We start from the raw sequence: 15,813 nt of genomic DNA, 5'->3' as shown, positions 1-15,813 counted from the left end.
TTAGTTCTCATGGCCCTTTCTTATACACCCAGGGAAATGCTGATCATCACTTTGGGGTCAGGAAGCAATTTTTTTTGTGTGAGGGGGAGGTATTGTGCAGGGGGCTGGACTAGGATACCCTTGAGGTCCCTTCTAACTCTATGAAAATATGGTCTGTAACAAACATTAGGTGAGTGACTTTACTTTTTAAAAGTTCCTTGAATGCCTTAGAAAACACTAACATAGCATCAGTTTGCATACAAAATTCCATTAGATAAGCCAGGGCTTGTGATAAATTATGGTTTTTTTGTAACTGTTAAGACAGTAGAGCTCAAATCACCAAGTATTGTTTCTTCTGAGAAAGAGACAGGCTCACTGTGCACTTGGATCCTTTCACAAATATCGGCTTTCCCAACTTTGGATGGTCATTTCCCCCCCATTGTCATTCAGAGAAGCCAGTAAATCCTTAAGGGATCATGGGGAGAACAACTTGGTAAGTGAGGAAGGAAGGAAGAAGAAGGGGAACATTTTCATTGTTTGAATGGATCCTCTTGGGAAGGATTAGCTTCACTGATAATAGCTTTCATACACAGATACTACATTTGTGTACCAGAAAATACATTCCTTTGGGTGCATGTGCGCTCTTCATCATGTGCAGAAGCAGCAGCCAACAGCATGTATTTCAAAGCAATAACAACCTGCCTCACAAGATCTTAAAACACAAATAATGCTCTCCTTTACTTAGGGGGAAAATCTAGCAGTAACTTTTGAATAATAATAATGAAACAGTCTAATATAAGCTAATCACAAAAAACACAAACCCCCTCCCCTAAGCTAACCAGATCTGAAATAAATATTTTGGAGGGAGGAAGAGACCTGGAGGGAGTAATTAAACTTGTCAGCTTAAAAATATAGGAACCTGCTCGGTCATACTTTATATAGCTGCCTGTTCACAACAGCAGCCAGCTATGTTTCTAGGCCATGAAGGCAGCTGCTCTCCCCTCTTGTATTGCCTAGCATCTATTCAGAGATACAGTGCTTTTGAATAAGGAAGTTTCCTTTGGCTGTCATGGCTATCAGCCAATGACAGAATATTCCCCATGAATTTGCTGGATAGAATGATAGAATATCGCCCATGAATTTGTTTAGCCCTTTGTTTAAAGCAGAGTTGTCAGGTCTGTGTTGGAAAACACCTGGAAACTTTGAGGATGGATACAGGAAAGGGCAAAGTTTGGGGAGGGGCCTCAGCATAGTACAATGTCCTAAAGTCCACCCCTCAAAGCAGCCATTTCTCCAGGGGCATTTACACAATATAGTGTATATGCAATCTACATTTATCAAAATACATGCATAGCAATAGTCATCATTAGTAACTTATAAACCACTCCTGATACTAAATTCACAAACACTCAAGGGCCCTGTTCAGACGCACAGTATAACCAGATGTCGCTGCTGTTTCCTTCCGGATTTAAAGTGGCTAATCAGACAGCAACATCTGCCTCCCTGTATTAACTCGTGGTAGCCCCCCCAATCCTTCTTGGAACTGGATTATTTTGTTACCTGCTCCTTTGCGGTGCTTCTTGAGTTCTCCGGTTTCACCTCGTAGTTTTCTCCATGTGGATAGTTATGCTGCGATATTAACCAGCTTCCGGGTGTCTGAAGGCTGTCCCAGAGCAAAACGAGCCTCAGACATCCGGTTTACAGCCACAATTTTTTTTTACTACTTAGCGATATGCGCATAACCACATAACCACGTAATGTTTTCACCTATGCACATGCGCATAATATGCACATGTGCATAATAGTGGAGGGAAAAAGAACTGCATGGTGCCATGTGGACGGCAGAAGAAGGTTTCACCACAGAGTTATTCGAATTGCAGTATGGCAGTCTGATCGATAATATCCGGAACAAAGATATTCAGAAAAGAACCAGGTCAGTTTAACATGGACTCAACACACTGTGTAAACAGGGCCATAATACAAACGTAGCTGGAAAAAGAGTTCTTTTCACTCCCCCACACTGTCTGCTGTATGAAGATAATAAGGTACAGTTCCTCAGAGGCAATTGCCTTCCTGCTGTTCTCCCTTATGTTCAGCAACTTGGGTGGAGTCCTCAAATCTCAATCACAGCTTGTCTCAGAGAGTGAGGGACCACAGCCCAGGATTCCTCATGGTTTCAGACCTTTGTCAGCCGTTTTCTCTCAGTGTTTTATCCTGGAACCTCAGTACAACATTTAACAACTTGGATCAACGCATGTTAATTGCTCTTTCTGTTTCCAGCAGGAAGGTAATTACCTCTGAGGAACTGTACCATTATCTTTATACAACAGACAGTGTGGGGGAGTGAAAAGAACTCTTTTTCCAGCTGTGTCTGTATTATGAGTGTTTGTGAATTTAGTATCAGAAGTGGTTTATAAGTTACTAATGATGACTATTGCTGTGCTACATTTTGATAAATGTAGGTTGCATATACACTATGCAACAATGGGCTTTGGGGAGGGACGGTGGCTCAGTGGCAGAGCATCTGCTTGGTAAGCAGAAGGTCCCAGGTTCATTCCCTGGCATCTCCAAAAAAGGGTCCAGGCAAATAGGTGTGAAAAACCTCAGCTTGAAACCCTGGAGAGCTGCTGCCAGTCTGAGTAGACAATACTGACTTTGATGGACCGAGGGTATGATTCAGTATAAGGCAGCTTCATATGTGTAAAAGTGTTATTAAAGTGTTTGACTTTATTATTCACTCATATTTAAACCTCTTGATATTTACCATTTTCTCCAGGGGAGCTGATGTCCGCCAGCAGGAGATCTCCAGGCCCCACCTGGAGACTGGCAAGTCTAAAAGCCATCTAAGCTAGTGAACATCACCATCTCCAGACAGTGTGATAAATTTTAACTATGTATGGCTTGAAAATATTACTTTCCTTTGCTCTTTCTGATCCTTCTGTTGATTAATGTCCTTGCACAACCATGAGTTCTGCTATTAGGAAAGGGAGTTGAAAGGCCTCTCCATTCCTCCTTTCTCTCTTTTTTGCTGTCAAGTCACAGCCAACTTATGGCAACCCCATAGAGTTTTCAAGGCAAGAGACATTCAGAGGTGATTTGCCACTGCCTGCCTCTGTGTAGTAGCCCCAGTATTCCTTGGTGGTCTCCTATTCAAACACTGACCAGGGCCAACCCTGCTTAGCTTTTGAGATCTGACAAGATTAGGCTAGCTTTGGCTATCCAGGTCAGGGTGCTTTCTCTATACCAGGGGTGGCCAACAGTAGCTCTCCAGATGTTTTTTGCCTGCAACTCCCATCAGCCCCAGCCAGAATGGCCAATGGCTGGGGCTGATGGGAGTTGTAGGCAAAAAACATCTGGAGAGCTACTGTTGGCCACCCCTGCTCTATACCATGCGTAATTTTATAAATCTTTTCTCCAAAAAACCTATGATTCCATAGACTCATGTGGGAAACGATTTTCCTCCCAAGTAAGCAGTCCAGTACTTGGATGAAGCGGCTTTATTCCAAATCAGACCATCAAGGTCAGTGCTATCTACTCAGTGGCTCTCCAGAGTCTTCGGCAGAGGTCTTTCACATCACCTACTACCAGTGATCTCTCTAAGCTGAGTTAGTGTGAGCTAGCTCACAGTTTCTTAGCCTCTGGCTCACACATTTTTGCTCAGAAAGGATGGCCCCAGAGCAAACTAATTTTTGCAGTAGCCAAATTACTTGCTCACAACTTGAATGCCAGTAGCCCACAAAGTAGAATTTTTGCTCACAAGACTCCACAGCTTAAAGGGAGTACTGCCTACTACCCAATCCTTTCAATGCTGGAGATGTCCAGCATTGAACCTAGGACCTTCTGTATGCCAAGCAGATTCTCTGCCACTGACCTACAGCCCCTCTCTGATCATACTGATTGATCTTTGTGTCTTTGGCATTTTATTTTTGAGATGGAGGGAAAAAAACAGCATAGTATTCCAATCAGCTAAAGTGGCATTTTAAAAATGTTTAAACCCACATAGTCTCAACAAAAATACTTCTGAAGCAGTTTGTGGCTTTCTAAAAATAGAAACTAGCAGCATAAAGGTCAATTAAAACGGCAGTAACTTCGTAAAAAGTAGCAATAAAAGAGACAACAAAGAGGCAATACTCTAATTTAGAGCCATCTGTAAGACTTCAGTAAAGCCAGAATAAAACATGTCATGCTAATTTGCAGATTCTTGATCAGATCTAATATGGCATACTTTTCTTCTTGCTGTAATAGCTACTCAAATGTCTCCCCCCCCCCCCAGACAATAGGTCTCTCTTCATTTCCTTCCAAGACAAAAACTGATGCACAAAATTCATTTAGCTTCTCTGCAGCCTCCCTGGCCTCCTTCAGAACTCCTTTCACACCAACTTGGTTCATTTCTTGCTCCTGATATCATGTAATGAATATTTGTTGCTTTCCTTTATGTCTTACACCAGTTGCTCTTCTCATTCCTTCTTTGCTTGCCTCAAACTTCCATTTACTTTCCCACAGGTTCTGCCCTCTTTTATTTTCCTCTCCTGAGCAAGGCACCTGCTTTTTAAAGGAAGACTTCTTTTAAGGGTTTTGTCGTTTAACCACACTAGCACCTCTTGCACTTATTTGTGCCCTTTCTTATATGAAATATACCTTTTAGGCAGGGCTTTAATATTATGGTTTTAAATAATCTTTGAGCACCTAAAGGAATCAGTTCTCTTGACTCTGTTCTTCACTGCGCTATTAACTAATCCCCCAGTTTTTGAGAAAGATTCCTACTTTTGAAATGAAAGGTTACTTTTTTGGGCTTCTAAGCAATTTTCCACCCATGTGTTGAATTTGAGAATATTGTGGTCACTGTTCCCAAGCAGTTTGGTGATACTTGCAGCTTTTAACTTCTCTAAAATACACTGTGCTGCAAAGCCTCGTACAAAGAGCTTCATAACAGTACATGATATGGAAAGACCATATGAAAAGTAAGAGCAAATACAGCCTGTTGCAGCTTTTCGGAAGTCGATTAATCCAGGAGTGCAAAGCTAGAAGTCTATGTAATCTGAGAAGTCCCTTGAGCTGGTAATTACTGCTGGCACCAGGGCATTCCCACCAGGACCCACACCTGGCCAAAACAGCCTCATCTCAAGATGAAGCAGCTCAGAGAATCTGCCAGGATTTCTAATCTCATTGTAATGAATTAGCAAGCCTATTTCTGGAAGGAAACGTACCCCAAGCAGCCTTCTCTCACAGGGGATTTCTGCTACAGGCAGCCGTCACAAGCCTTGCCTGAGCTATAATTAAGTGGGAGGATGCAACTCCTGGATACCAGCAAGCCTGCATCTCTCCCATGGAAGGAAACCAACTGCAATGGGAGTCTTTGGTGAGAGCGCCAGAAGAATGAGCCAGCTTTACAGAGAAATGTCCGGTTAAGGAGGCAGCCAGAACAATTTAGAGTCGCAAGAGCATTGAATGTTCCAAACTGAATTCTTCGACCACAGAAAAAGAGGGCTCTTGCTGCAGATAGGGGCATGTGTAATTTACAAATACAACAAGGCTAGGGTTACAATAGAGCAAAGCTTACTCAGAATCTTGAGACATCCAGCTTTGAATTTTAAGAAAGCCATTTTTCCAGCCTAGGTTTTTTAGCTTAGAGAAGGCTGAGGATAGTAAGAAATATTTTATAGCTGCAGGAAAGATTTTCGGCTCCCCTTCTCTGCCCCTGCAAGCTGTCCAGACACACTTCATCCTTTTCTCTACATTTTATTTATTAATTTAAAATTTTTAAAGACATATCTCCATTCTATCCCTCCTGCTCCAGATCCCTTTCACATCATTCTCTAAGAAAAAAAAAACACAAGGCCAGCAAACAACAACAAAGAACAACCACTGCACACAACCAGATTTTAGAACTGGTCTCAGTCAAAAAAATAAAAATAAAACCTGGCCAGCATCCAAAGTACTGCTTAGGCTCATGTAAGGAACCTGCACTTAGCCCCCAGGGGAATTTTTGAGTTTCTGCTTCTTTGAACAGCTGCCCTCCTGTGCTATTTCACTGGCTCTCCTGGCTTTAAAAGCAATTTGCCATGAGGTCCAAAAGGTTCTTGTTTGACAACCCCCGCAAGGCCCTTTGGACTCATAGGGTGGGAGTTCTTCTGATCCTGACCACTTTAATTTCTGTATAATTTATTTTGTTCCAAGTATCTGGACAAGCATTGCTGTTTTTTCCCCAATGCAGAACCTAGAGCTCTTCATTACAAACATGGAAGGAAAGAAAGGAGATAAAAGACTATGATTTGATTCACATTATTCATAAACAGAGGAGGCTACCAGCCTTTTTAAGAATCTGGAGCTCACACTAGGTACAACCACAGGCAGAAAATACATCAGTTGTCCAAATTCTCTCTTTTTACTTTGAATGTGCTGCCCAGAAATACGTTAGAAGAGCCACCAATTGTAATCAGTCTATGAACACAGGCTTTGCACTGACTTCGCACAGGCCTTGGGATTTACTTTTTCACTCCTTTATTTAACTCAAACCAACTGAAGCTACTTACATTTTTAAAAATCAATACGATAAAAATTCAAAATACAAAACTAACACATAGAAGATCAAATATAAACAGTACACCAAAGCCATCCATGGAAAGAGCCAGTGTTCTACAGTTGTGCTCAGAATGCCAGACTAAGAAGATGTGAGTTTATACTTCCAGGAAACTCTCTGGGCAAACCTGGCCAGTCTCCCTTTTCTTTCAGTGTAACCAATCTCACAGGATTGCTGTGAGGATAAAATGGAAGGGGGAGATCTTTGCATCGAGTGCCTGGTCTCCTCAAAGTTAGGAAGGCATTTGGGGTTTTTTAAGGAATGACAACAGATACTTGGGGAAAATGCAGCATGGTACATACTTACCGGAATGTCAACGTCTGACCACAATAGTAGGTAGGAGCCTTGGAGTACAGCACCCCACCAGGCTGTGAATCATTTCGAAGGGCTATGTTTCTTCGGCTACTCAGGCTATAGCCATCAAAGCCAGGTGCCCATTCTGATAATGCAAGAGCATACAGTAACTGAAATACAAGTGCCTGTCATCCAGATAAGAGGTATATAATGAAATGGTCACATACTGTTAGCACTAGTGTTCCTTCTAAGATGAGTTAGTGTGAGCTAGCTCACAGATTTTTAGCCTTCAGCTCACACATTTTTGTCCTAGTTCTGGAAGGATGACCCCAGAGCACAATAATTTATGAAGTAGCTCACAACTTTAATACCAGTGGCTCACAAAATAGAATTTTTGCTCACAAGACTCTGCAGCTTCGAGGGAACACTGGTTAGCACTACTCACAATGATCTAGCCTGGTGCAGTTGTGTGCCAGTGCATGATAAATAAAATCTAACATGTCTGTTTCCAAAATTATGAGCTACCAGCTCGATCTGCAACCACTTTGGACTTTTCCTTTCCTCAGCTTTAAGAATAGAATTGCTAATAGTGTTTAAAGAACAAAATATTCTACCAAACTTTGTTGAAGTTTGCAGAGCCAGCACAGTACTGTCAACACACTAAGAAACATGTAGGCAGGATTGTCAAAAACTCAATTTAATCCCCATTTAGTCATGGAGCTCACTGGGTGGCCTTTGGTCATCTAACCTTAAACTCTCGCAGGATTATTATAAGATTGAAATGAAGAAAACAATATATACTGCCCTGTATTCTTTGGAAGAAAGATGAGATATGAATTAGATAGATGCTACTGATAATAATGCTGTCTAGAAATATATGAAATAGCTTTTCTTCGGGAATGAACTTTACGTATGGATATTACATTTAATGTTAATGCTTAATACTTAATGCTATACCTCCAACAGTCCAATCATACCATGTTTACTGCAAAAACCAGTCTTACTGATTCCAGGGGACTTACGTTCATGTAAGCATGCATAGGTTCACAGCCTCAGTTACTTATGAAAGCACCAATTCAAAGTATGTTATGTCAAACTAACAGGTTTGTTTTGAACGTTTCTAGATCTATGTTCAAAGGTAGTAGCATTGCTGGCTCTTATCCCAAATGGATTTATTCAGAATTCCTGCCAAGATCTATGGGATTTATAAGAATGGTTAGGACCAGCTATTTCTTTCCAGTAAATGTGTTTTGCAGCGGAACATCAAAATCAAAATGGAACATATATACAATGAGTGACATTAGCATCATATGAATGGATGACATTTAGAAAATGAAAATAAGTGAGACCTACAATCATTGTGAAGATACTTCTTAGATTGCTATGATAGGTTTTGTGTTTGCCACAATATTAAACGGGGACATGAGACTGGAAGGGGGGAGAGAGGCAGGGGTATGATTCTTCTGTACGATGTCATGTTCCAGTCCCTATAAATTTTTGTTACTGAATACAGTATAAACTAATGTACATACCATGAGGCACTAATGTGGTACGACCAATTTGAGAAACACTCCATGGACTCCATTCCTGCCGACCATCTCCTCTAGCACAAACCCGGAACTGATAATCGACATTGGGGTCAATGTGCAGTACTATGAATTCTGTCTCTGAACCGACATACACATCTTCAAAGTGGCTGGTGTTACTCTTGCAATACTGAAGCCTGTAGTCTTGTGGTATGAAGTCATCATCAACCTAAATAGAGTAATTTGTTGGGTTAACAGACTACCTTAAGTTTTTCTTCAATAGATCATCTGTTTAGCTCTCTGAAATGTAGCGTGTCAAGGCAAAACAGTAGCATATTTTCCTAGCAGGTTTGTGCCAACAATAGGTTGGATTCAATGATCCATCAGTGAGACATACTGATTGTGATGATCTTTCCAGTTTTTCCTTTCCCAGCAGTTCTGTCCAACCCTGGAAGAGTTTTGGATTGTCTTTCAGGACATTCAATGTAAAGCACGTTATACTAAACTAGCACTAGTGTTATGGTGGCATGAATGAGCATGGCCAAATCAACTTAACCTTAAGAAGGAACCCAGTTGATGTACTAGATGTAACTGACAGAAGGCGCTTTTAGGAATAGCACTGATTTAGGAACAGCACTAAACTAACTCTCCATCAGTACAGCTAAATCCAAACATACACCCCCAAGCTTTTCACATATTCTGCCAATGACAGCAAAATCCATCTAGAACTAACAGTATGTTTTGCTCCCGACCTTCAGGCTTTTGAACCAGTATTGCGTCAATCTTGTCTACATGCAACTTCATGTTTTCTCCCTTAGCCACCTGACCATAACATTCAGACAATGGCCCAGGACAGAAGTGTCTGCTTACAGAAGTTTAGTTAATGAAATACAAATCTGGGTATTAATGACTAAAAACAATTTAATTCAAAGGCTGGACAATTCATTAATCAAGAGGGGCAACAGGACTGGACCCTGGGGCAGACGGAAGATCCCAGCAGCATTTTCAATGATATCTCTTTGGGACAGAAATGACCAACACTATTAGAGCACCACTTCCTTTACCCCATTTCCTCCTCCAGATCATCTAACAGAACAACATGGTCCACTGTACCAAGCAATAATGAAATCTAAGAAATGCAGCAGAGAGGCACTGCCTCTATCCATCTGCACTCTTGTCTTTGATCCACTGGGTTGCAGCTAATTCTCTGGTGGTAACAGAATTTGCTGTGGAATCAGAGAACAAGCAAACCTTCCTTCCTTTTTTTTTAAATAGTAGAGAATATGGTTGTAGTTTCTGAAATTAATCAGTTTAAGATTTGGGGCATTCTCAATCACCACAAGTTATTTGAGGAAAACAAGTCTGACTATAAATGCTTAGATATAGGGATTGCCTCATGGGATCTGTGTCACAGGGTATCAGATGGTAGATACAGCACTGGTTTAATGACACTTTGATGTCAGAGACATCTCAGAATACTGTCACATGATCATAAAATCAATTTTTAATATAATAAGGAGTGATCTTTTAACTTGGGAGATTCCTGACTCACTATTTCCAACCATTCTGTATTTTTAAGGTCAGAGTCATTCTGGCCAAGGAGACAGAAATGTAGTCTGCATTCCATATCTTAGTTTTTGGATGCAACATACTTTTTGTATTGGTGATCAGCTGCAAGAAGCCAGTGGAAAATGATCCAAATAGCACCTTTCTGTAATCCAAGCGAAAGCTGATAAGCAGCAGATTGGTTTAGAAAACAAGGAACATAAACTTGCACATAGGCATGATAGCCAAACCCTTCTATCAAGTCATATTAGGTTAATGTAATTGCCTGGTATTTTAAGCCTGAGCAGCTCCAAAAGGTTATTTCAAGCATAAATTCAAGGAAGAAAGCACACAAAGTCTTGAAAGCGTTCTTTTGCTCACCTTACACCACCGCACTAGGATACCTCCAGGCTTCTCAATAAGCTCTTCTATCTGAATTGGCGGTCGAGATGCTACTGTTCCATGTTTGAAGATTTCACTTTTCACTATAGTAAGAAGAGTGTCGTCCAGTTGGGCAGATAAACAAGGCACATCTACCAATGTGGGCACTTCTGGCAAACTAAAAAAGAAAAGAAAATACTAGTTAGTGGTGCTACCGGCCCATAAGCAGCTTTTTTCATCCATAAAATGAGAAAACAATTTGGAGATAAGAGCTACAAATCATAGAGAGGTAGCTCTGATATTCAGTTGCAACAAAAATAAACAGGAGCCATGTGTTACTTTAAATGCTAACGAGATCAGTCAGTCAGTCACATTTTATTTGTATCCCACCCTCCCCGACCAAGCGGCTTAGGGCGGCTAACAGCAAAAACTCAATACATACAATATACAATAAATAACAAATAATTGCAGTTAATTAATTAAGATTTTATTCCAGCATACACTTTCACAAATTGGAGCAACCTTTGTCAGACACAAGATGTACAATCTTGATCAGATTTACATAAATCAATGTGTGCACTACATTTTTCCAGCCTCAACTCTTTTTATTCTATTTTATTGAAAGATTCATGTAAACACAAAATATACAACTCCAAATATCTAAAACTTTTTTGGGGGGCAATTTATATAACCATGAAAAACAATGCAAAAATAATAAACACCTGTCACTAGGGTTGCCAGCTCTGGGTTGGGGAATACCAGGAGATTTGAGGGGCCGAGCAGAGTCTGAGGAAGGACCTTAGCAGGTATAATTCCGTAGGGTCCATTCTCCAAAAGAGCCACTTTCTCTAGGAGAACTGATCTTGGTTGTCTGGAGATTAATTATAATAGCAGGAAATTTCCCGGTACTACCTGGAGGCTTGTCACAAACTAATTGTACCAAGAACAATGTACCAGTCCAAAAAGAATATATATTGTAACTACACAACTGCCATCCTTTGAAGAACTGGATACCACAAAGCACCCATTTTTTTAAACATCTGGATCTTTCTGTAAGACAGTAAAGCCAATTAAGATGAACCAGGGCTTTTTTTGTAGCAGGAACTCCATACACCCCTAATGTAGCCAATCCTCCAAGAGCGTACAGTAGGCCCTGTAAGCTCTTGGAGGATTGGCTACATCAGGAGTGTGGCCTAATATGCAAAGAAGTTCCTGCCACAAAAAAGAGCCTTGAGATGAACATCTCCTTTACTAGTTCAAACCAGTGGTATACCTCAGGAGAACTTTTCACCTTCCAAGGTCTAGCATAAATTTGGCTACTTCCTGTGATCAATTTCAAAACAATCACTCAGTATCTTTAAGGGATCATTGGGACATAACTAATCTACAGAGTCTCTGGCATAGATGGAATATCACTGCCTATTTCCTGATTTAACAGTTTTATTATGTCCTTCTAGTACTCGTGGCTTTGCTTTTGTGGCCAATACACATGTAAAAAATCTGCCCCAGGAGATTTACACATGTCAGTAGAAATATTACATATCTTAGCCAACTTCCACGACATTAGATGCCACTTATAAATCATTATCATAATATTTCTGTTGGAAAAAAAGAGGAACCATATCACACACACACACGCATAATTTCCATACTTATCTTCAGTCTCATAACCAAGATCCCTTATCTGTTTAATATGAAAAGTTTTCCTTGCTTTATACTTGGTGCTATGTAACTTAGCGAAAACATGCTTGTTCTGTTCAATCATTATTTTTTTCAAACCTTATGAGTCTCCCCTCAGAGGCGTTCTATTACAAATTATAGGACACAGAACTCTTCATCTTCAAGTACTCTTAAACTGAAATGCAGGAAATTACTAGCATATGAGACATAATTTAAATGATATTACCCTATTACTGCATACCAAAGCCTTTAAAATATCAAGGATATATCTGTTGGAGGAGCCCCATGGTACAGAGTGGTGAGCTGCAGTGTTGCAGTCCAAGCTCTGCTCACGACCCGAGTTCAATCCCAGCAGAAGCTAGGTTCAGGTAGCCAGCTCAAGGTTCACTCAGCCTTCCATCCTTTCAAGGTTGGAAAAATGAGTACCCAGCTTGCTGGGGGGAAAGTGTAGGTGATTGGGGAAGGCAATAACAAACCACCCCATAAAAAGTCTGCCATGAAAACGTCGTGATGCGACATCACCCCACAGTTGGAAATGACTGGTGCTTGCACCTTTATCTTTATCTGTTGGAGTGAGCAACTCAGCATCTCTGGACATTGAGAGAGGGCATTACATCACTCTAAGGGTGTAAAAGTTAGGTGTGTGGAGAAACCCCACCCACTCTGTTTTAAAAGCGTGGGTTATTTTTTTCCTCTGGAAATGGCAGAGAGCCAGTTCAATGGCCTGTTACATTACATCTATACATATACTAACGGCCCTGGTAGGAAAGCCTAAGGAATTTGGTGCTAAGCATCGCCTGAAGAATGCCTTCCAGGAAGGCTCCCAGGACGCACCTGCAACCTGGGTGGAACCAGGTCATGGGGGCAGAGGAAGTGATGTTAAATGGGTGGCGACAGGGGGTTAAGAAAACTTCCATGAAAAGAGAAGTTAATCTCTTTTTCCTTGGAATGCTTGGCTGAGGAGAACGCTGTGCTCTGGTCTGAAAGCAGGCAGACATCTTTTTCTGATCATGTGGCCTCCCAGATAAAGGGATGTAGATAGGAACCTTGTAACTTTTTTAAGATTATTAGTGCCTGCCCTATTTTAACATCAATTAGGTTAATCAAAAAGGGAATTGCATTTATGACCAATTTTCTTTTGAAATCCATTTGCTGATCTAGTGCTGTGCTTAAGGATGCTTGTAAATATTTTCTTGATAAATCATTTTTTACTTTGGAAACTGGTCTCAGTCTCTGTACCCTGTAGATCCCCCACCATCTTGGACACACTAGTTCAAGAGGCGGCCCCCAGTTGGGAGGAAAGTAGTCTGTGTGCACATTACTATTTATCCAGGGGAGCCCCAACACTGTAATTGGTCCTTGTGGTAGCTAAGCTCTGAGTAATGGAGAACACAGAAGCAGGGCCTCAGGTTGGAAAGGGGAGCTAGGAGCCCTGACCCTCCTAGCAGGAAACCCCCTCCAGGAGTTGGTAATGCCAAGAAGGGGTGGGCAGAGCAGGGTCTGCAAGTTAAAGCATGCCTGTTCCATCACAAGGTGTTATCTCCTTGAATGGGAATGTCTCTCTTTGTCTTAACCTGGGAGCTTCCCATCCTCTCTCTTTTGCTTTGTCCTTTCACTCACTTGTCCTTTTATTTGCTTCACGTGGCCTTCCATGGGGGGGAACATCACTCCAAGGGATATATAGGTATTATCTCCTTGAATAAGATGTCTTTCTTTGTCTTTAAGTGGAAGCCACCCTCTGACCCCCCTTCTCTCTCTGTCCTCTCCCACTCTATGCAGCCTTCCATGGAGACACATGTCTCTGAAGGTCTCTCTTATAGATACAATGCCTTCATACTCCCATACACTCAATGTCAGATTAGCTGGTTATTTGTGATAGGGAAAGTACTCTTTAGATTAGGCTTCTTTTCACTGCAACCTGAATGTGAACTGGATCTACTTGAATAAATATAAGTTATCTTTTTTTACAATGTACTTCTTGGGAGATTTATTTATATATTTATTTATAGCAAATTCTGCTATATTAACCAAATATCCCAATAATATCTTTCCCATTTAACCAAGAATCTTAATTGAAACTCTTGAATTTTTCAAGTTCTCTAGCAGTCAAATTCAGGGAGGGGAGATATGCAAGACCTCCTCGCCCCTTAACGCTTCAAGAGCCTGATAAGAATGTCAAAAGAACTTCAAGCTTCAGATATTAGAAATGTTTTGAGATAGCACTTCAGCCTGATTAGGTTTTCTATTTCTCAGTAACCTCTTCTGAAATCCAGGCTTTTCAATTTGTCTGAAATGAGTAGCCAGCTCCACATTAAGAGGGAGCATCTGAAGGTTGACCAGCACAATAAAGACTGGAGCTGTCAGTTTACATGTGAGCAGGCAAAGACTGTAATTTTGACAGAAAAAAATACCAAAGAAACTCTTAATTCAGATCTATTGTCTGAAACATCTGTTTAATTAATTTCAGCCCTATCCTTTCCAAGTGCCCAGGAAGACGGGAACAATTCTGTACGTGTCTCCTTCCTGCACACCACACCAATAAGACCACCTCTAAAGAATCCAAATTCTGTGCCGAGACTCTGTCCATAAGAAAACAGATGTTCCAACCTTTTAAATATAATTAATGCACAATAAGGCTGTAAATTTTAATCTCTGCATATTAAGTTCAGAAAGCAAACTGTGCTTTGTTGTTAACTGATCTGTTGATCATAATACCGTTGATTGATTTTGTTCTAATGAAAAAGGAGGGTTGCTTCTAAGAGACCCATATCCCCACTTGCTGCAGTATTTACCATCCTCCCATGCCAGTCAATATCTCTTACCTATCCAGCTGAATATGCAAAGCCTTTTTGGTAAAGCTGCAGAGTTTGTCACTGTCCTCCCCTGTAGCTCCATGGATGGCATTCTCACCTGAAATGAAAACAGTGTGTAATGGCTTATGTTGGAAAGGACTCCAGAGGGGGTAGCCATATTAGCCTTTTGCAGCAAAACAAACCGGAGTCTACTGGGGCCTTTGAGAAGGACCTCTGCACGCTGAGAGAAATAACCCTCTTTTATACCACTGAAAGAAAAATATGACCTGGTAGCCACAATTAAGACTTGCAGTGTTTGAAGCTGGTTTTTTAAAATGTGCTTATATGAAAAGTGTTTTCCAGCATGTTGCTAGGAAGACACGATTTGTAAGTTTCTTATAATGTGAATCTGTGAAGTTCAAATACAACAGATATAAATCTTGACCATGATAAATATGATGGTCTTGTTGCCTTTGAGAACTCTACTGCAAGGTTTTTGTATTTTTGCCCAGGCCATCCCAAGATGCCTTTTGCCACTAAGGTTGCCAAATGATCAAAACAGAAAAATTAAGTCTGACCTGCTCTTCTGCTTTCTTTCTTTTCTGGTATTTTTAGGCAGGGCTGGATCAAAGCGGGGGCAGAGGGGAGTGCTTGCTCCGGGCACCGACAGAGGGGTATGGAGTGCATTGTATTCTTTGGGACCATAAAACAGAATGGCTCATAAGGGGGTGTCATTTTTTAATTCCCTCCCCCTCAAAAAACATGTAGATCCGGTCCTGTTTTTAGGGGTGTGTGTGTGTATCTGCACCTGGAAATGAACATATGAAGCTGCCTTATACTGAATAAGACCCTCGGTCCATCAAAGTCAGTATTGTCTACTCAGACTGGCAGTGGCTCTCCAGGGTCTCAAGCTGAGGTTTTTCACACCTATTTGCCTGGACTCTTTTTAGTTGGAGATGCTGGGGATTGAACCAAGCAGATGCTCTACCACATCTCTCCCCTTATCATGTCAACCTCTGGTGACTGACCCCTACTG

General features: G+C 41.1%; 1 protein-coding gene across 1 annotated transcript in view; it reads right to left on the bottom strand.

Annotated features, from left to right (window-relative positions):
• Window positions 1-15,813, bottom strand: part of CRLF3 (cytokine receptor like factor 3) — a 35,120-nt gene that overhangs the window by 10,597 nt on the left and 8,710 nt on the right. The window contains exons 3-6 of the mRNA XM_060253197.1: window positions 14,808-14,895; window positions 10,306-10,483; window positions 8,386-8,608; window positions 6,866-6,998 (exon numbers count right to left, since the gene is read on the bottom strand). Of these exons, the coding sequence (XP_060109180.1) occupies window positions 6,866-6,998; window positions 8,386-8,608; window positions 10,306-10,483; window positions 14,808-14,895 (622 nt within the window). The remainder of the gene's footprint in view (window positions 1-6,865; window positions 6,999-8,385; window positions 8,609-10,305; window positions 10,484-14,807; window positions 14,896-15,813) is intronic.

This window comes from Heteronotia binoei, chromosome 13, assembly GCF_032191835.1.
Source record: "Heteronotia binoei isolate CCM8104 ecotype False Entrance Well chromosome 13, APGP_CSIRO_Hbin_v1, whole genome shotgun sequence".
In the NCBI taxonomy this organism is placed as follows: Eukaryota; Metazoa; Chordata; class Lepidosauria; order Squamata; family Gekkonidae; genus Heteronotia; species Heteronotia binoei.
The sequence above is the reverse complement of the archived record's forward strand: the minus strand, read 5'-3'. Positions and strand labels throughout refer to the sequence as shown.